The sequence below is a fragment of the Zosterops lateralis genome (genome assembly GCF_965231275.1).
Source record: "Zosterops lateralis genome assembly, chromosome: 25".
Taxonomy (NCBI): domain Eukaryota; kingdom Metazoa; phylum Chordata; class Aves; order Passeriformes; family Zosteropidae; genus Zosterops; species Zosterops lateralis.
In genome coordinates, this window is record NC_139785.1 from 5,576,256 (window position 1) to 5,596,451 (window position 20,196).

Here is a 20,196-nt window from a genome sequence, read left to right on the forward strand (position 1 = left end):
ATTAAAAAAAAATTAAGCTGAAAAAACATTATTATAAAAAAGCTAATCATTTCTTTTGATTGCTGCTTTGGTTTTTTGAGAGGAAAAAACGCTTTTTTTTAATTTTTGTAATTCCCTTTATTTTTATTTTATAATTCCCTTTATTTTTATTTTATACTTCCCTTTATTTTTATTTTGTGATTTTGAATTGCTTTATTTTAGAAAGAATATACTAAATTTCTTTTCTTTTAGAAAAAAAAATAAAAGAAAAATGCTTTATTTTAGAAAAAAAAATATTTTTTTGGATATATGACTTGACCTATATGACATCTTTTTTTTTATATTTCCTATATAAATTTCCATTGTCATTTCCATGGTTTCAATTATTTTTATTCCTTTCTCCCTCGGTGTCCCCGATCCGTGCAGGGGTGTTATGAACGCAGGGATGGAGGAAATGGGGGGTTCAAACAGATTTTTTAGGGACCCAAAAAAAGGCTGGACCCCCCCCTGGGCTGAGCGATGACGTCACGGCTCCCCTGACCACCATCCGCATCCCCCTCCCGGTGACGTCACCAGCCCTCCCCCGCGCCTGCGCAGTGCGCGCACAGCATCCCCCCCCCACACCCCCCCGGAGCGGCGCGGAGGATGCGGGGCTGAGGGTGGGTGAGGGGCCGGGGGGCCTGGGGGGGCCTGGGGGGTCCTGAGGGGTCCTGAGGGGGGGTGCGGGGCTCGAGGGTCCTGAGGGATGCGGGTGGGTGCGGGGCTGGGGGTGCCAGGGGGAGGTGGAGGTGGTTGCGGGGCCGAGGGGCTGTAAATGGGGCTGGGGGCTCGGGGGGGCCGTGAGGGGTGCGAGGCTGAGGGGGCCGGGAGGGATGCCGGGCTGGGGTTTGGTGCGGGGCCGGGGGGCTGCAAGAGGGGCTGGGGGCGAGGGAGGCCCTGAGGGATGCGGATCTGTAGGTGGGTGCCAGGGGGGGCTGGAGGTGGGTGCGGGGCTCGGGGGGCCGTGAGAGATGCGGGACCGGGGGGCTGTAAATGGGGCTGGGGGCTCGGGGGCGGTGAGAGATGCGGGGCTGGGGGTGCCAGGTGGGGCTGGGGGTGAGTGGGGCCGTGAGAGATGCGGGGCCGGGGGGCTGTAAATGGGGCTGGGGGCTCGGGGGCGCGGTGAGGGATGCGGACATGGGGGGCAGTGAAGGATGCGGGGCTGGGGGTGGATGCGGGGCTGGGGGCGGTGAGGGATGCGGGGTTTGGGGACAGCAGGGGCGGCGCTGTCCTGACAGGCGGGGCGGGGGTCGCTCGGGGACCCCCGGGGGGCGGTGACAGCGGGGCCTGTCGCGGGGAGGGCGAGGCCGGGGGGCTGCGCTGCCGCTGCGGGGGCCGGGGGGAGCGGGGGAGGCGCTCGCTCAGCGCGGGGGCGGTTTTGGGGGGTCTCGGGGAGCGGGGGAGGGAGGGGCGGCGGGGGCAGCGAGGGCGGGTCCGGGTGTGCGCGTGTGTTTGTGTGCGTGTGTGCAAGGGATGTGTGTGTGTGTGTGTGGAATGGATGCATGTGTGTGCAAGGGATGCGTGTAAGGGATACATGTATGTGCAAGGAATTGTGTGTGTGCAAGGGGGTGTGTATGGGATGCATGTATGTGCAAGGCCTTGTTTGTGTGTGCAAGTAATTGTGTGTGCAAGGTGTGTGTATGTGCAAGGGACGTGTGTGTGCAGGGGATACTGTGGGTCTGCAAGGGATGCTTGTGTGTGCAAGGGATTCTTGTGTGTGTGCAAGGGATGTGTGCGTGTGTCCAATAGAGGGGTCTGTGTGAGGGATTACATGTATGTGCAAGAGCTGTGCATGTGTGCAAGGGATGCGTGTGTGCAGGGCTGTGTGTCTGTGCAGATGCGTGTGCATGCAGAGGTGTGTGTGCATGTGAAGGTGTCCGTGTGCAGCTGCAGGGGGCACACGTGCAGATGTGCACGTGTGTGCAGGTGTGTGTGCAGATGTGTGTGCAGGGGTGTGTGCAGATGTGTGTGCAGGGGTGTGTGCAGGTGTGTGTGCAGATGTGTGTGCAGGTGCGTGTGGGGCCTAGGGCTGGCTCTTGTGCTGCACGGGTGGGAATGCACAAGTGCAGAGCTGTGCACGGCGTGTGCAAGGGGGTGCACGGGGTGTGTTTGTGCACAGCACTGCACATGGGGATCTGTGAGTGTGCACACACAGGCACTGTGGGGATGCATGCACACCTGCATGGGACAGGGGGGTGGATGTGTGTGTGCAGTGTGTGCAGCCCTGCACGTGTGTGCACCACTGCAGCACCCCTGCATCTGTCTGCAGGCACTGTGTGCTCACATGCACTGCTCCATGTGTGCTCTGCATGTCTGTGTGCATGGCGTGTGTGTTCACACAGGTGTGGGCACTGTCCTCTGTGTGTCTCTGTGTGTGTGTGCTGCATGTGTGTGCAGGGCTGGGCTCACACGCATGACCTGCACCCTGTACATGTGAAGGGTGTGTGTGCTGCAGGTGTGTGCAGGGCTGGGCTCACACGCATGACCTGCACCCTGTACATGTGGAGGGTGTGTGTGCTGCAGGTGTGTGCAGGGCTGGGCTCACACGCATGACCTGCACCCTGTACATGTGAAGGGTGTGTGTGCTGCAGGTGTGTGCAGGGCTGGGCTCACACGCATGACCTGCACCCTGTACATGTGAAGGGTGTGTGTGCTGCAGGTTTGGGGCACACGTGCATGGGGGTGCTGCACACAGGTGCTGCTCAAAGTCAGGCCAGGTTTTCCCCCCAAAGTTGAGATGTTTGTGCTCCCCTCCCCAGGGAAGCATCACCAGGGCTGCCGATGCCTGTACTGGGCTGTTCCTGCCTTACTACTGAGTTACTCTTTGCTTCCTCTGAGGATGCTACCGGGATTATTCTCAATAATCTCCTGAGGGAGTAGTGAAATGCTGTCAAGGCACAGCTGAGGTTCTCAGGACACTGCTGAGGTGCTACTCTGAGTTTACTAGGATGTGGACAGGCTACTCTGCAGGCAGCAGTAGGGCACTTCCAGAGTGGCACTGGGGTACTCTCAGGATACTATATGGATACTCCTGGGGTGCTGCAGGAGCTCCACTAAGGTACTATCAGGCTGCTACTGAGGATTTCCAGAGATACTCAAATGAAGCAGCTCACACAGGGTTCCTCTCAGGATACATTCAGGTTACTTTCAGGATATGTTCAGGTTGCTGTGAGGATCCTATCAGGACACTCCTTATCTACTACTGTGATACTACCAGGGCACCAGGATGTTGTGGGGATGCTCCTGACAGAATCAGGATATTCCTGCCTGTGCTCATACGACGTCAAGGCAATGCTGAGCTACTCAATGGCTGCTACCAGGATACTCTCAGTGTAGCACAAAGCTACTGTCAGGATGCTGCTGAGATATTAATAGAATTACACCCCGGATACATCCAAAGTGTCACACTGCTAACGAGGCACTACTGAGATACTACAGGCTCATTACTAGGATACAACATTAGTTACTACTATGATACTACCAGGATTTTATGACAAAGCTACCGAGGTGCTGTGAGGACAGGAATCAGTTTGTAGGAGGATACTCTGAGGATTAAATTTAAGTGTAGGATACTTCCAAGATGCTACAAGAAAAGATTGTGGTGAGATACTTCAGGGATGCCATCAGGGCAACACTCACATTTTTGGGATATTATCAGCACATTACTGATACTTTGCTTAGTAGTGATAAGGATAAGGATACAACTAAGATACTACCACTTCAGGGAGACAGACATTTCTCACACAATCTCAGGGTAGCACTGAGCTGCTTGGACCACTGTCAGCACTTTGTTGTAACTCATAAATTGCTACCAGAATAGTGCCAGGCTATCAAAATATTTCTTCTGGAGGTCCTGTTGGGATACTACAGAGATACTGCTGGTTGTGTAACCGCCCTGGGAGTTACAGTCAGTGAAGGGGACAGAGATCTGGCTGTTGTAACCTGTTAGTAGCCCAGTGGTTGATGAGTGTAACAGTAGGGTTCCAGTGAGCACGGCAGCAATGAAGGGGATGGGGAGCTGGCTGTTGTAACCTGTGAGTAGCCCAGTGGCTGATGGGTGTAGCATTAGGGTATCAGTGAGCACAGCAGCAGTGAAGGGGACGGGGAACTGGCTTGTGTAAGCTGTGAGTAGCCCAGTGGCTGATGGGTGTAACAGTAGGATTCCAGTGAGCTGGCTGTTGTAACCTGTTAGTAACGTGATGGCTGATGGGTATGACAATAGTTTCAGTGAGCACAGCAGCAGTGAGCTGGCTGTTGTAAGCTGTGAGTACCCCTATGGCTGATGAGTGTAACAGTGGGGTTCCAGCGAGCACAGCAGCAGTGAGCTGGCTGTTGTAAGCTGTGAGTACCGTGGTGTCTGAGGGGTGTAACGGCAGTGAGCTGGCTGCTGTAACCCGTGAGTAACGTGGTGTCTGAGGGGTGTAACGGCAGTGAGCTGGCTGTTGTAAGCTGTGAGTACCGTGGTGTCTGAGGGGTGTAACGGCAGTGAGCTGGCTGCTGTAACCCGTGAGTAGCCCCCTGGCTGACAGGCACTCTCCCCACAGCTGAGGCAGCAGTCAGAGCTGAGCAGGATGGAGGCCCCGCTGGTCAGCCTGGAGGAGGAGTTCGAGGAGGGCCCCGGGGAGGATGGCGGGTCCCCGCAGCGCCCCGCAGACCCCGCCCTGGCCGAGCTCGAGAGCTTCTCGGCCGAGATGATGAGCTTCAAGTCCATGGAGGACCTGGTGCAGGAGTTTGACGAGAAGCTCACCGTGTGCTTCCGCAACTACGACGCCGCCACCGAGGGCCTGGCCCCCGTGCGGGGCCGGCTGCAGGCGCAGGAGGAGGAGGAGAGGCTGCAGGATGAGGAGTGAGTAAGGCCCCCCCTGCTCCCTCCTGGAGGCTCTTCACACCCCTGAACCTCCTCACAGTGCAGGCTGACTCCCAGGAGTATCTCTGTAGTATCCTGTGAGGAAGGGTCTGTGTGCTGGCGAGGTACAGCCCACATGTATCACAGTCGTGCAGCAGTGTGGAAGGGCTGTGTAGTATCTTTGGAGTAGCTGTGTAGCATCCTGTAAGTAGGCCACCCTCAAGCCTCCATGCATCCTGTGCTGGTCATGAAATGCCTCCATTCCCAGAGGCATTTCCTCCTTTTCCTCACAGTGTGATTGTGCAGCACTTCAGAGTAGTGGTGTAGTATCTTATGAGTAACAGCCCTACCTCTGTGCACTCTTCTATGAGCCCATCACACTCAAATCAGCACCTGGACTGTGCTGTGATCATGCAGCACCTTGGAGTAGCTGTGTAGGATCTTACACCTTCAAGTAGCTTCGAGATCCTGTGTAGGATCTTTGGAGTAGCTGTGTGAGCTCCCTGGAGTAGCAGCCTGTGAGGAGGAGGAGGAGCAGCGTGTCCTGTGCCACATTGCAGCTCTGTGTGTGCAAGAAAAACCCCAGGGGTTGAACATAAACCTTGAGTAAGGTGTGAGTAGAGTTCAGCCATCCCTCTGTACCAACTTCCCCAGGGTCAAATCCTCCCCCAGTTATTATTGTGCCTTTTGTGTTCAATTCTGGTTTCATTAAAAACCTTGCTTTTGTTCCAAAATGTCATTTTTTTTCCCAGCAAACCCTTGGGCTTTTTCACTGTCACATTTCTACTGGATTTTTTTTTTTGTGTATTTAATTTGGATTATTCCAAAAATTCCTAACCCTTCTTTTCCCTAAGAAAGGGGTTGCTTTCAACCCCAAAAAAACCCCAAATCTGTTGATTTTCTTGCTTTGTGTTTGGATTTACCCACTGAGGCTGAATTGATTTTTTTGCAATTGGTGAAATTCGTGAGGTTTTTTTTTCAGAGCAAAACTGAGCTTGGCCCAAGGCCGGGGCTGTCACCGCTTTGTGCCACTTATTGTGTCTTTTTTTGGGTCACTTTGGGCAAAACAGGCCTTTTTTTTTTTATTTTTTTTTTCAGTCTTTGAATGAGCTCTGTGTGCAAACCAGGGGGAGGAGCCATGTCCTCACAGGGATCGAATTTCCACATTTTTTAACCATTTCTTGCCATAATTAACTCAGAAATCACTGCTGGTCTTGGCTCTGCTCTTGTGGAATGCTGGTCCTTTAACAGCAGAGAAAAAAAAAAAAAAAAAGAAGCAAATTTAGTGGGATAATTACTAATTTATATTTAATTTATTATAAACTACTAATTTGCTGCGCTCGGTTCAAAAATAAGTATTAAAGATTCAGCAGCCGCATATTTGTGTGTTAATTTGTGAAATCTGGAATTCTAAGGGGAATTCAGCCCCTGGTGAGGAGGGAAATATAAATAAATAAATCCCAAAAATGAGCAGTTTGGGGGTTGGAGAGGGGGCAGATGGTTTTGGGGTGATTTTCAGGGTTTGGATGTGGCACCATCATGGACTGAACACAGAATTTCTGGTGGGGAAATGGAGGGGGTTGCCTGAGATGGGGAGAAAATTTCTCAGCTCTTTCTGTGCTTTTCCCCCCATTTTTGACCTTTTTTTCCATTTTTAGCCTTTTTCTCAATGTTGTCACTTTTCAGCTCTTTTTCCCCATTTCCTCTTTCTTTCAATTTCCTCCCTTTTCTCCACTTTTCCTCCATTTCCCCCCTCATTCTCCCTTTTTTTCTTATATTTTCTCTTTTTCCTCATTTCCCTTTTCATGTGATTTTTCCTTTTCCCTCCTTTGGCCCTTTTCCTCTTTTTCCTATTCCCTATTTTCTCCTCTTTCCCTTTCTTCCCCTTTTCTTTCCTCTTTCTCCATTTCCCACCATTTTCCTTCTTTCTCATTTTTTCTTCCACTTCCCCCCTTTTCCCCAGATTTTCCTTCTTCCACTTCTTCCCCTTTTTGCCCTTTTTTGCATCTTCTTCTTTACCCCTTTTTTTTCCTCTTTTTTCCTGTTTTCTCCCTTTCCTTTTTTTCCCTCCCCCCCTTCTTTTCCCTTTTCCTTTTCTATTTTCTCCTCTTTTGTTCAGTATTTCAGGAAACCATTTTAGGGCATTTCTGGGTGTTGAAAAATGCCATTTTGGGATCTCTGGGGTATCTCAGTGACCTTTAGGAGTCCCTTTTTGTGGGTATTTCAGAAGAACATTTGGGGACAGTTTGGAGCATTCCAGGGCAGCATTTTTGAGCTGTTTTGGGGCTTTTCAGAGACTCTTGAAAAGCCTGCATTAAGAGAATGTTTTGGGTCACTTCAGGTTGCCATGGTGACATTTTTGAGTGACATTTGGGGACATCTGGAGACATTTTGGGACATTGCTGCAGCTTTTTGATAACAGCATTTCAAAAATGACATTTAGAGGGCATCACCTCAGCTGCTGGGGCAGCATTTTTGGGGATTTTGGGGTATTTCAGGGCAGTATTTCATGATGAGAAGCTTTGGGGTTTTTTAGGACAACATTTGGGGTTTTCCAGGATATCATTTGTGGTGTTTGGGGATGTTTCAGATGTTTGGGGATTTGTGGAGGTCACTCCAGGATGTTTCTGTGCCGCGTTTTGGGATGTTTTGCGGCATCTGGGCGTGTCTTTTTTGGGATGGAACATTTTGTGCTCAGGCCTGACCAGCTGTGTCTCCCTGCAGGGTGTGGGACGCCCTGACCGATGGCTTTGCCCCCCGGAGCTCCCCGAGGCCCTGGCAGCTCCCTGGGACTGAGGCCCTGGATGGCAGCGAGCCCCAGGTATGGCTGGGACCCCCCTGTCCCCACAGGATCCCCTGGCAGGCTCAGTGACCATCCTGGCACTGCAAACCACCCAAAAATTCAGTCATTTTAACATCTGGCCTTTGCCATTTTGTCACAGGTGGGGTGGGTGGGTGGTTTTTGGGGGTAGAAAATGTGTTTTCATTTGTAGTCAGTCTGTGCTTTGGGGTTATAAAAGTGTCCCAATATCCATGGAATTGAACCCATTTGGATATTGTAAGGGCCTGTTGTTAAAGGGGGAAGAGAAAATAAATTCCTTGGGTTATTTTCTGTTAAAAAGGTGAAAAAAATAGTGAAAGATGGGAAAAAAGAACCCTCCTCACCCAACATCTCCATCCATCCAGTCCCTGGTGGTGTTCCCCTCTGCCATGTCCCCATCTGGTGTCCCCACCCCGTGTCTCCATCAGACCTCTCCCATCCAGCTCCTCCTGCCCTGCTCTCCCCATCCAGCATCCCCTGGATCTCCATCCATCCAACACTCCTGGCCTTCTCCCTGTCCTCCTCCTCGTCCATGGCTCCATCCTACAGCTCTCCCTGCAGTATCTCCCTGTCACACATCTCCATCCATCCTCTGGCAACATTTTTTCTCCAGTGCTTCCCTGTTCCTTGTCTCCAGCATCCCTGGAGCCCCATCCAGCCTCTCCATGGAATACCCTCAATCCAACAGTGTCTCCCCATGCCACCCCCATGTCCCCCTGAGCCACCCTGGTGGCTTTGTCCATCCTGGGGCCTGTGGTGCCACCAAGGCTGCCCAGCCCGTGTCTCCTGCAGCTCGGGAAGGAGGAGGAGGAGGAGGAGGAAGAGGAGGAGGAGCTCACTGAGAGGAGTGAGCAGGACTCTGGGATCAACGAGGAGCCTCTGCTGACAGCTGAGCAGGTACCCCAGGGGCATCTGCAGCCTGCATGTCCTGCATGGGGAAAGGATCAAAGTGTGGGGGGCACAGGTGGGATGCAGCTGCAGGGTGAAGATGTGGGGTGCAGGGTGCAGATGTGGGGTGCAGGGTACAGGTGTGGGGAAGGGGGTGTGGAGGCAGCTGCAGGGTGTGGATGCAGCATAGGGAATGCAGGTGCAAGCACGGGATGCAGGAGGAGGTGAGTGCAGAGAGGAGCAGGATGCAGGTTTAGATGTGGATGCAGGTCCCCTGTGTGGAATGTGGGATTTGCATGTAGGTGGGAATGTGAAATGCAAGATGCAAATAGAGAACCCAGGGTACAGATGGATGTAAATGCAGGTGCTGATGCAGGATGGAGAGCAGAATGCAGATGCAGGATGAAGGGGAGGAGGATGCAGATGCAGGATGCAGAATGCTAATAATGATGGAGGATGGAGGGAGCAGGCTGCAGATGGAGGATGGAACTAGAGGATGCAGGTGCAGGGTGAAAGGAGTAGTTGCAGGTGTAGGGCAGGAGTGCAGGGTTCAGTGCAGGACAGTTGCAGGTGTGGGTGCAGGGTTCAGTGCAGGACAGGAGTGCAGGATGCAGGGCAGTTGCAGGTGTGGGTGCAGGACAGGAGTGCAGGGTTCAGTGCAGGACAGGAGTGCAGGATGCAGGGCAGTTGCAGGTGTGGGTGCAGGACAGGAGTGCAGGGTTCAGTGCAGGACAGGAGTGCAGGATGCAGGACAGTTGCAGGTGGGTGCAGGGTGTGTGGGCTGCACCAGAGACAAGGTGCAGGAGGATGCAGGTGCACATGGAGGTCACTGATGCCCCACAGGTCATCGAGGAGCTGGAGGAGCTGATGCAGAGTTCACCTGACCCCGAGGCTGACCCTGAGGGTGAGGAGGAAGATGAGGAGGAGGAGGAAGAGGATGAGGAGGAAGAAGGCAAGGCTGATGCTGAAGGCAAAGGTGGTGGCAGGGGCACGGAGCCCATCCTGCTGCGGGAGCTGCATGCCTTCTCCCCTGCCCTCAACAACAACTGCTCCCACGAAGGTATGGCCAGCAAAGCCCAGGCCAGTCACTTTTTGGGGACAATTCCAACCAAATTGGACAACTGAGTCTCTCCAGGCCTCAGTGCTGGCTTGCTCGGGGACTTGGCCAGAAGGGCTCTTGGCAAAAACTGTGAAGAACACAGGGATGTGGCTTTTGGTGTGGAAAGGGTTCACCAGGAGCCTTGGTGTTCTGCATGGGCTGTTCATGCACGTGGGATTTGTCACCAGTGGCGTGGGCTGTGTCACCAACAAAGCCCAGGCCCTTCACTCACTGCTCTGCTCTTCATCACACCGTGCAGGTTACTAATTACACCCTGTCACTAATTGCACTGTGCATGTCACTGATTGCACCATGCATGTCAGTAATCACACCACACGTGTCACAGAATGCACCATGCATGTCAATAATTGCACCATACATGTCAATAATTGCACCATACCTGTCACTAACCCCACCCTGTCTGTCACTAATTGCACTGTGAACAGTCACTGAGTGCACCTTGCATGTCACTGATGGTGCCAGGAAGTTCCTTCATTGCTCTGGGCACGTTGTTGATGCCTCTGGGCATATCAGTAATTGCACCACGGGTTTTATCTCTCTGTGTCTCAGAAAATGCAGAGCACGAGGTGCATTTTAATGGTTGCAATGTGAGTTTCACTGACTGCACTGGGGGTGGCACTGACTGCACCAGGCCTTTCTTTCCCTCCTTTCCCCATGCATGGCACTGGCTGCAGCGAGTGCAGGGGAGGCCACAAAGGTTGGGAGAGCTGGGAGTGCTCAGCCTGGGGAGGAAAAGGCTCCAGGGAGAGCCCAGAGCCCCTGGCAGGGCCTAAAGGGGCTCCAGGAGAGCTGGAGAGGGACTGGGGACAAGGGATGGAGGGACAGGACACAGGGAATGGATCCCAGTGCCAGAGGGCAGGGCTGGATGGGAGATTGGGCAGGAATTGTTCCCTGTGAGGGTGGGCAGGGCTGGCACAGGGTGCCCAGAGCAGCTGTGGCTGCCCCTGGATCCCTGGAGTGTCCAAGGCCAGGTTGGGACCCTGGGACAGTGGAAGGGCTCGCTGCCCTTGGCAGGGAGGTGGAAGGAGATGGGCTGTGAATCCCTTCCCGTCCCTATTCCGGGATGTCCCGCGGTGCTCGTGGAGCACCACCCGGGCAGGGGTGGCTGTACCCGGGCAGGGGTGGCTCCAGGGGGCAGGGGTGGCTGTACCCGGGCAGGGATGGCTCCAGCCGGGCAGGGATGGCTCCAGGCAGACAGGGATGGCTCCAGGGGGCAGGGATGGCTCCAGGGGGCAGGGATGGCTCCAGGCAGACAGGGATGGCTCCAGGCAGACAGGGATGGCTCCAGGGGGCAGGGATGGCTCCAGGCAGGCAGGGATGGCTCCAGGCAGACAGGAATGGCTCCAGGGGGCAGGGATGGCTCCAGGGGGCAGGGATGGCTCCAGGGGACAGGGATGGCTCCAGGCAGACAGGGATGGCTCCAGGCAGACAGGGATGGCTCCAGGGGGCAGGGATGGCTCCAGCCGCCCCGTCTCTCCCCGGGCAGGGCTGGGCCAGCTCTCGGCGCGGGAGCTGCTGGCGGCCGCGGGCCGGGCGGAGGCGGCGAGCCGGGCGCTGTCGGCGGAGCTGGTGGCGCAGCTGGCCCGGCGGGACGAGCTGGCCTTCGAGAAGGAGGTGAAGACGGCGTTCATCGGGGCGCTGCTGGCCGTGCAGGGCGAGCAGAGGGAGCAGCGAGAGGCCGCCCGGCGCCGCCGCAGGGACAAGGGGCTGAGCCTGCAAGGGGCGCGCTCCGAGCGCGGCACCAACAACATGCCCAGAAAGGTGCGACACCGGGACACGGGACACGGGACACGGGACACGGGACACGGCCGGGCGGGGACGGGGGGCGGGATGGGGCACGGGGGTGAGGGATGGGGCACGGGGGTGAGGGATGGGGTGGGAATAGGGGTGGAATGGGAATAGGGATGGGATGGGAATAGGGATGGGATGGAGCAGAGGGGCGTGGGGGGCAAGGTGACGAGGGATGGGACAGGACAAGATGGGATGGGAGTAGGGATAGGATGGGAATAGGGATGGAATGGGAATTGTGACAGGGTGGGGCACAGGGACAGGGACACGGGGGCAAGGTGACGAGGGATGGGAATAGGGATGGGATGGGATGGGATGGGATGAGAATAGGGATGGGATGGGGCAGAGGGACATGGGGGCAAGGTGACGAGGGATGGGACAGGACAGGATGGGATGGGAATAGTGACAGAGGGACAGGGACATGAGGACAAAGTCATGAGGGATGGGATGGGAGTAGTGATGGGAATATTGATGGGATGGGAATAGTGACAGGGTGGGGTGGGGCAGAGGGACATGGAGACAAGGTGGTGAGGGATGGGACGGGAATAGGGATGGGACAGGGCAGAGGGACAAGGGGACAAGGTGACAATGGATGGGACAGGACGGGAATAGGAATGGGATGGGAACAGTGACAGGGTGGGGCAGAGGGACATGGGAACAAGGTGATGAGGGATGGGACGGGAATAGGGATGGGAAGGGAATAGGGATGGGAACAGTGACAGGGTGGGGCAGAGGGACAGGGACAGCATGGAAGGGAAGGACACAGGACACGGGGTGATGGAGCAGGGATGGGGAATGTGGGACACGGGGACTTGGAGCAGGGGGACAAAGGGATACGGGATGGGGGTATGGAGCAGGGTGATGGATCTGGGAGTCAGGGAGTCGTGGGGACGCTGGTGCCACAGGAGGTGCCATGGGGCTGTCACTGTCCCCGGGAGGTGACAGGGTGACACGGTGTCCCCCCAGCGGTTCAGCATGGAGGGCCTCTCCAGCATCCTGCACTCCGGCCTGCGCCAGACCTTTGGTCCCACCACCAACGAGAAGCAGGTACCCTTTTTCCCTAAAAAAATTTACCCAAATCTGTTGGTTTTCACTCCTCCTCCCCACACTCCCCGTTCCCCTGCATCCCCCAACCCCATTAAAATATTTCTTCATTTTTCAGCCCTGCTCTGTCCCCTACACCCTGCTAATCCCTCTTGGAAAAATTACATTTTTTCACCCTAAACAATCCTCTCTGAGGACAGATAGATTTGTGTGGAGTTTGCAGCACCCGATTAGTTCAGTACTCCCCAAAATACCAAAATTCTGCAGGAACTTTGCAGAAATACTCTTATTTTTGCACAAATTTGGGGTGATTTGTCTCAAAGCAGAGCAAAAACCAGGTGGTTTTGTGCCATCTGGGTGGTTTTTGGGGAGTGGCTTTTTTTGTTTGTTTTTGCAGTACCTGAACACGGTGATCCCCTATGAGAAGAAGGGCTCCCCACCCTCCGTTGAGGACCTGCAGATGCTCACCAACAGTGAGTAATTCATTCAGGCTGCTGCTTTGGCTCAGCATCACATCTTTTGGGGACAAAAAGGCACATTTTGCTTCGCTGCAGTGGCTGCAGTTTGAGGTATCATGGCTGCAGTTTGGGGTATCATGGCTGCAGTTTGGGGTATCATTGCAGCACAGCTGCTTTGGGTTTGTTTTTTGGGGGTTTTTTTTGTGGTTTTTGGTTTTTGTTGGGTTTTTTTTTGTTTGTTTGTTTGTTTTTTGCATCATTGCAGAATGAGCAATTTTAGGTGCTCCCACCCCACGTTGCATCATCATTGCAACAAACCCACCTGGTGGGGGAAAATTCCTTGGTTTGTATCAGTGCAGCACAGCTGGTTGGCAGCCAAAAATTCTTCCCAATTTATGGTTCTTTTACCAGGATTGATCTGGGGGTAAATCATTTATTCTGCACTGCCACAGTCTGGCTAATTGGGGATAAAAGTCTTTTTTGGTTTATGTTGCCAGGCCTGCTGCATAAATTGTATGGGGAAATTGGCAGCTGTGGGGCTGGTTTAGGGGGAAAAAGGGACATTTGGGGGGCAGCAGGGCCAGGCTCACAGCTTTGTCCCCCTCACAGTCCTGTTTGCCATGAAGGAGGGGAATGAGAAGGTGCCCACTCTGCTCACGGATTACATCCTCAAAGGTACCTGCTCCCCTCCTGCCTGCCCTGGGCCCTCCCTGCAATCCCTTCTGCATCCTGCTGCCTCTCCATTGCATCCTTTGTGCATCCCTGCCCATCCCTCCTGCAGCTGCATTCGTCCCTTGTGCATCCTCAGAGAATCCCAGATACATCATTCCTCGTGTATCCCAGGTGCATCCTTTGTGCATCCCCCACATCCTTCAGGAACCCCAGGTGCATCTCCTGCACCTCCCTCAGGCATTCCTTGCACGGCTCTCCTGCTCTGCCACACCCCTGGAGATCCCTGTGCAGCTTCCTGCCCCATCCTGGGGCCCACCTGCTTCATCCACACAGCCTCATCACCCTCTGTGTGCCCTCTGTCACCCTCCTCTGCCTCCCTTGGGGATCCCCACCCATCTTCCTTGCATCCCCTGGACATCCCTGTGCATCTCCCACCTCGTGTGTCCTTCGTGCTCTTTCTGTGCCCTGTGTGCATTCCTTGTGCATCCCTTCCATGTTCCTCCTGCATCCCGTGTGCAGCCTCGTGCAGCATTGCATTGTGCATTCCTGTGCATCCCCTTGCACACTTGTACTTCCTCCTGCATCCTTGTCCATCCCTGTGCATCCTCATGGATCCACAGTGCTTCCTCCTGCATCCTTGTCCATCCCTGTGCATCCTCATGGATCCACAGTGCTTCCTCCTGCATCCTTGTGCATCCCTGTGCATCCTCATGGATCCACAGTGCTTCCTCCTGCATCCTTGTGCATCCCTGTGCATCCTCATGGATCCACAGTGCTTCCTCCTGCATCCAGGTGCATCCCTGTGCTTGCTCATGAGTCACAGTGCCTCCTTATGGATCCCTGTGAATCCTCCTGCATTCCAATATGTCCTTCTGCATCCTTGTGCATCCTTGCACATCCTCCTGCATCCTTGTGCATCCCTGTGCTTGCTCATGGATCACAGTGCCTCCTCATCCATCCCAGTCCATCCTCCTGCATTCCAATGCATCCTCCTGCATCCTTGTGCATCCCAGTGCTTGCTCATGGATTACAGTGCCTCCTCCTGCATCCCTGTGCATCCTCCTGCATTCCAATGCATCCTTCTGCATCCTTGTACATCCCTGTGCTTGCTCACAGACCACAGTGCCTCCTCATCCATCCCTGTGCATCCTCCTGCATTCCAATGCATCCTCCTGCATCCTTGTGCACCCCTGTGCATCCTCATGGATCACAGTGCATCCTTATGTATCTCTATGAATACTCCTGCATTCCAATATATCCTTCTGCATCCTTGTGGATCCCTGTGCTTGCTCATGGACCATAGTGCCTCCTCCTGCATTCTAATGCATCCTCCTGCATCCTTGTGCATCCTCCTGCATCCTTGTGCCTCCTCCTGCATCCCAGTGCATCCTCCTGCATCCTTGTGCATCCTCATGGATCACAGTGCCTCCCCATGCATCCCTGTAAACCCTCCTGCATCTTTGTGCATCCTTCTGCATCCTTGTGCATCCCTGTGCTTGCTCATGGATCACAGTGCCTCCTCATCCATCCCAGTGCATCCTCCTGCATTCCAATGCATCCTCCTGCATCCTCCTGCATCCCTGTGCATCCTCCTGCATCCCTGTGCATCCTCCTGCATCCCTGTGCATCCTCCTGCATCTCTGTGCATCCTCCTGGCTCACAGTACCTCCCCATGCATCCCTGTGCCTCCTCCTGCATTCCAGTGCACCCTCATGCTTCCCCCACACACCTGTTGATTCTCCTGCCTCACTGCACCCTCCTACAAAGCCCCCACCCTCCCTCTCCCTCTCTCTCTCTCTCTCTCTGCAGTGCTCTGCCCAACCTGACGCGGTGCTGTCCCCACACTCCCACCCCGTGGCCTCCAAAAAACGGGGCCAAACCCCGAGGAAAAAGGGTCACCCACCCGTGGCTGCCCCACCCTGCACTTCCCCCTTTGCACAGCTGGAAATAAAGAATTCCTTACATTAATTAAGCAGCTGGTGTCCAGTGTCTGTGTGTCCCCCATTGCAACTTTTTGATAGGAAAATGATGTTTTTAAGCAAAAAAATCCCAGTACAGGTTTAGCTGTAGTGCTCACAAATATTCTGGGATCTGTTAAAAACACAAATTTCTGGCTAAGGAGCTGCTGGGTGCTCAGAGGCAGCTGCTGCTGCCACCACAAGAAGGACAAAATTCAGATTAAATTCCATTCTCGAGGATTTTTCCCATTTTTTTTTTTTACTTTTTTGCAGCTCAATTTTTGCTTAAATTTGTGCAGAAATCACCTTTTGGGTCATCATTTGGTTCTGAGGAACATCCCTCATTTCTGGAGACTCATTTTGGGGTGAGCATCACCCATTTTGGGGGGTCAAACACTTTGGGGAACCTTCTGGAGGGAAAAATCATTAATTTTTAGAGAACACAGCTCATTTTGGGGTTTGGGGGTGTGTCATTCATTAATGGGCAAAATCCCATTAATGGAGCTTGTTTGGGGGGGAAAATTTTAATTTTTGCTGGACCATCAGCTTTGAAAGTATAAATCTAATTTTCTCCACATCAATCAATTACCAATTTGGGTGCCTCCACTCCACTTTGGGGGTAAATTGGTTTTATAAAGAGAATTTTGCCCATTTTTGGGGGGTTTATTCCTGCATTTTGGGTCTTCTCCACTCAAAGGAAGAAGCTGCCAATAAATACAGGTGCCACCCCCTGATCTTGTAGCACTTTTATAATAAACGGCCAGGAAATTAATACTAAATTACAATGAATCCTTTATGAAATTACAGATTACATTCACGCCAGATCAGTATCCAAAAATAGGCATTTCTGCCCATTGCATCATTTATGGTTTTTTTTTAATCCCCAGCTCTTTGTTCAGGTTCTTTTATCAACTCTTCAAGAGCCAGGAAAAAAAAAAAAATAAAATAAAATAAAATAAAAGGACAATATGGGCAAAAAAAGCCACCAAGAAAATGATCCTTCTCCCAGAATCTCCCATTTAGAGCAGGAACCTGCAGAAGACAATTCCTTTATTTTTTTTTTGCCCTGGTTTTGATTTTTGCATTTCCTCCCATGCCACGTTTTAAGGCGAATACACCCTTTTTGCTAGCATTTAAAATAAAATTTTAAAAAACCCCAAAATACAGGGTTTTTTTGGCAGCTGCCTCCCCCAGGGGGATAAATCCCCACCATTTCCCATGTGGAGGGACAATATCAGGGAAAAATCACCTTTTAAACCACAATACTGAACTTCCTTCCACCCAGGCGAGTCTTGGGGATTGCCATTAAATTTTTGGGTGAAATTTTACATTTTCTTAAACCTGTTTTTGCCCAAAATTTTAACTAACTCTGTGCCAAAACGCCCTTGGGGAAAATTTTATTTTGGCAGCCTTTGCCCCAACTCTGCTGCCTCCAATCTCATCCTTAAAGACGAGAACAAGGTGAGTTGGTTGAGGTTTTTTTTTTTGAAATTCAGCAGAGGTTTTAGCACATAAATTAAAGGATTTGGAGGAATTTCCTCCCCTTTGCAGAAAGTTGTGTCCAGAGTCACCAAAGAGCCACAGCATCGAGGCCAAAATTGGGAGATTTGGGCAATCCCACAAGTCGAGCACCAAACCCTCCTCAGATATGGCAGAATTTGCACTCGCTGGTTATTTTATTTTCCTTCCCCCTCCTGTGAATGATTTTTCTGGGGGAAAAAAAAATCAAAAAAAAAAAAAAAGCATCAAGTCCTGGGGGTTGGTTTGGCTTTTTTCTTTGCACCAAGAAGATCCAAGGGATGCATCACCTGCCACTGCCCAACAACATCCGAGCGTCGCGTGGGGAACGAATAAAACACTTCCCCTAAAAATGCTTTTGCTTACCAAAAAAAAAAAATGAAGGGAAAAAAAAAAAAATAAAACCTGAAAGAAAGGATTAATCTGGCCACAATATGTGCCTTGTAAACGTTGTGTCCTTCACTTCCTTGCGCTGCCGTTGGTGGTCCCTGTGCTCCTGTGGGCAGCCAGGGCCTCTGCCAGCGCCTCCAGTTTGCTTTATTTCTCACCAATTTCTTCTTCTTGCCTTTTATTTTTTTGCATTTCAGGGGGGAGATTTAGTATCTGGTGCTGTCAATGATTTGGGAGGGTGTAAGAGGAGCTATTCCAGTGAGTCACTGTGGTCCAAACCAAGGTCAGCACCAGGTGCTGCTGGGAGGCCACCGGGCTCTTCCTCCAGCTCTTCCTCCTCTTCCTCCTCCTCCTCCATCTCGTCCTCGTCCTCCTCGTCCTCCTCCTCCTCCTCGGTGCCGTCCAGGGAGTCGTCGTGGGCTGCCAGCATCGCCTGCTGCATGGCCATGGTGGCAGTGGCTGAGGACAGGGGCTGCAGGTTCTCCATGCTGAGCGAGCCTGGAATTGAAAGTACAGAAATGAGGAGAGTCCCCAGCTAATAAATATAGAAAGGATAAAAGAGATGCATAAACCAAGAATAACTCAAGGGAAAAGCTTGGGGAGCTTCACCCATATGGTGTCCCACCCACCCCAGTCACTGCCCAAGGTCCAATCCTTAATTTTTTTAGCTAATGGATCATTAAATAATGAGAAACCTTAGTTCTGAGCCCAAATTGGTTGGGCAGATCTTCTCTTCATCTTCTCTCTAGTCCTACCTTCTCTTCATCTCATCTGGTCTATGTTCATTTCTGCTCTGTTCACCTTTTCTTCATCTCCTCTCTTCATCTGTTCTTTGTTCATCATCTCTCTTCATTGTCATAATCTTTTCTATTCTTCTCTTCATTTCCATCATCCGTTTTCTCTCTTCATCTTTTCTCTTCCCCATTTCATCTCCATCTCTCTTCTCATCTCCACCTTTCCAAGCCTCCCCTCCCTCCCTCCCTTCCCCAGCCCCTCAGGGGATGCCCCATGTGGGTGCCCATGGCAAGGACCCCGCATTGCCCCCTGTCCCCGGTTGTGGTGTAGGATGTGCACACAGTATTTATCCCATCCCCATCCCCATGAGCTGCTGGAACCAGGTGGGGCAGTGTTTTCCCAGGCCCCTCCTTTGGGCTCTTCTGCTCATGGCCCATCAATGCCTTGCCCAGGACTCACAGGGAACTCCCTCCAGGAGCTCTCTCTGTTTAATGGGCCATCAAGGAGCCACTGCACGACTCCTCATCCCATTGGGAGATGCTCCCAATGCCCAGGGGGAGGAGCCAAGCATTCCCACCTGGAGAGAATCTGGGATTTGGGACAGGACAAGCAGCCCTGAGCCACTGGATTCCCAGAGGAGCAGAGCTCCCAGACCTTTCTGTGGGATCACTGCTTCAGGAAGAGCCCCTCACCTGGACTGCTCCCCCCACCCTGCTCAGGGTGTGTTCTGACTCTGGCACTGCTCCTTTGTGTTATTGCATTGATTTTATTTTATTTTATTTTTACCTTTTTTTTCCCATTAAATTGTATTCCTGCCTTGAAGCCTCTCACTCATTTTGCTTTTCAAACCACAACACCCACCTCCTGCATTTCCCCACAACCCAACAAAAACCTCTAGAAATCCCCAACTGATGCCATCACTAATGCAATGACCACTCATTCCTGGAAAAGCAGGGGCTGGTCCTTACCATCAGGATTTGTCCCTGCATTTCCCCCCTGCTGCTGCAGGACACCGGCGGCGATGGAGTTGGGCCAGAAGCGCTGCGTGGGCCGGTGCTGGGATTTGATTTTCTTGGCTTTGGGGGCCGGGTCCGGGTTGCTGGCGTCCAGCATGGGCTGCAGGATGCGCCGCCGCGCGTTGATGAACCTGCCCGTGGGGCACGAGAGAACACGGGGGTCAGACAGAGCTGTGACACCAACACCAAATTGAAACATCGAGTGGAGAATGTGGGAATTCACAAAAGTGAGACTGATTTAATTAGCAAATCCAGTCTGGTGACTGGGACGCCCTGGCGAGGACAAACAGAACTTTGAGTTTATATAAAGATGGGATTAAAAACCTGCTCACAGAAGAAGATTCAATCAACCCCCTACATGGATATGTTGAAAAATGTATGAGTTGTTTGTATGATCTTTTAACCTAATTATTGTAGCAGAAATTATTAACTTTACTGAGATGGTTTATAAGTTCTTGGAAAATCAGATTCTGATCATGGTCAGTCTCTCCTTCAATCACCAATAGGAGAAGACCCAAAATGCAGAAATAAACCCCCAAAATGGGCAAAACTCCCCTCATGAAACTAATTTACCTTCAAAGTGGGGTGGAGGGACCCAAATTGGTAATTGATTGATGTGGCGAAAATTAAATTTATACTTCCAAAAGTGATGGTCCACCAAAAATGAAAACATGAGTCGCAATATAATTGTCGCTATTTTGGCCACACAAAGGATGAGGCAGCAGAAAATCAGGCAGGACAGGAAAACTCTGTTTTCATTTTCTGACTCCATTTTATATTAATTTAGATCAGGAGGCAAAAGATTGGCTGCACCTCTTTGACCTCATTGGTGAAACGTCCCCATCAATCACATTTCTCCTCCCAGAGCAGAAATATGTGAAAAAAAATAGATAAATTTTAAATATATTACACAGTTTATATCAA

General features: G+C 52.2%; 2 protein-coding genes across 2 annotated transcripts in view; one reads left to right on the plus strand and one right to left on the minus strand.

The window, feature by feature from the left end:
- The first annotated feature begins 597 nt into the window (after positions 1–597).
- FEZ1 (fasciculation and elongation protein zeta 1) lies at positions 598–15,609 on the plus strand. Its single transcript, XM_083878123.1, has 10 exons — positions 598–638; positions 4,563–4,864; positions 7,589–7,685; positions 8,478–8,582; positions 9,417–9,633; positions 11,180–11,454; positions 12,448–12,528; positions 12,923–12,998; positions 13,593–13,658; positions 15,465–15,609. The coding sequence occupies exons 2-10, from the start codon at positions 4,590–4,592 to the stop codon at positions 15,479–15,481; spliced, it is 1,209 nt and encodes a 402-aa protein (XP_083734249.1). The 5' UTR covers positions 598–638; positions 4,563–4,589; the 3' UTR covers positions 15,482–15,609.
- Positions 15,610–16,237: 628 nt separating this feature from the next.
- Positions 16,238–20,196, minus strand: part of PKNOX2 (PBX/knotted 1 homeobox 2) — a 92,074-nt gene continuing 88,115 nt past the window's right edge. The window contains exons 13-14 of the mRNA XM_083878124.1: positions 19,225–19,403; positions 16,238–18,019 (exon numbers count right to left, since the gene is read on the minus strand). Coding sequence (XP_083734250.1) covers positions 17,772–18,019; positions 19,225–19,403 — 427 coding nt within the window. The 3' untranslated portion in view covers positions 16,238–17,771. The remainder of the gene's footprint in view (positions 18,020–19,224; positions 19,404–20,196) is intronic.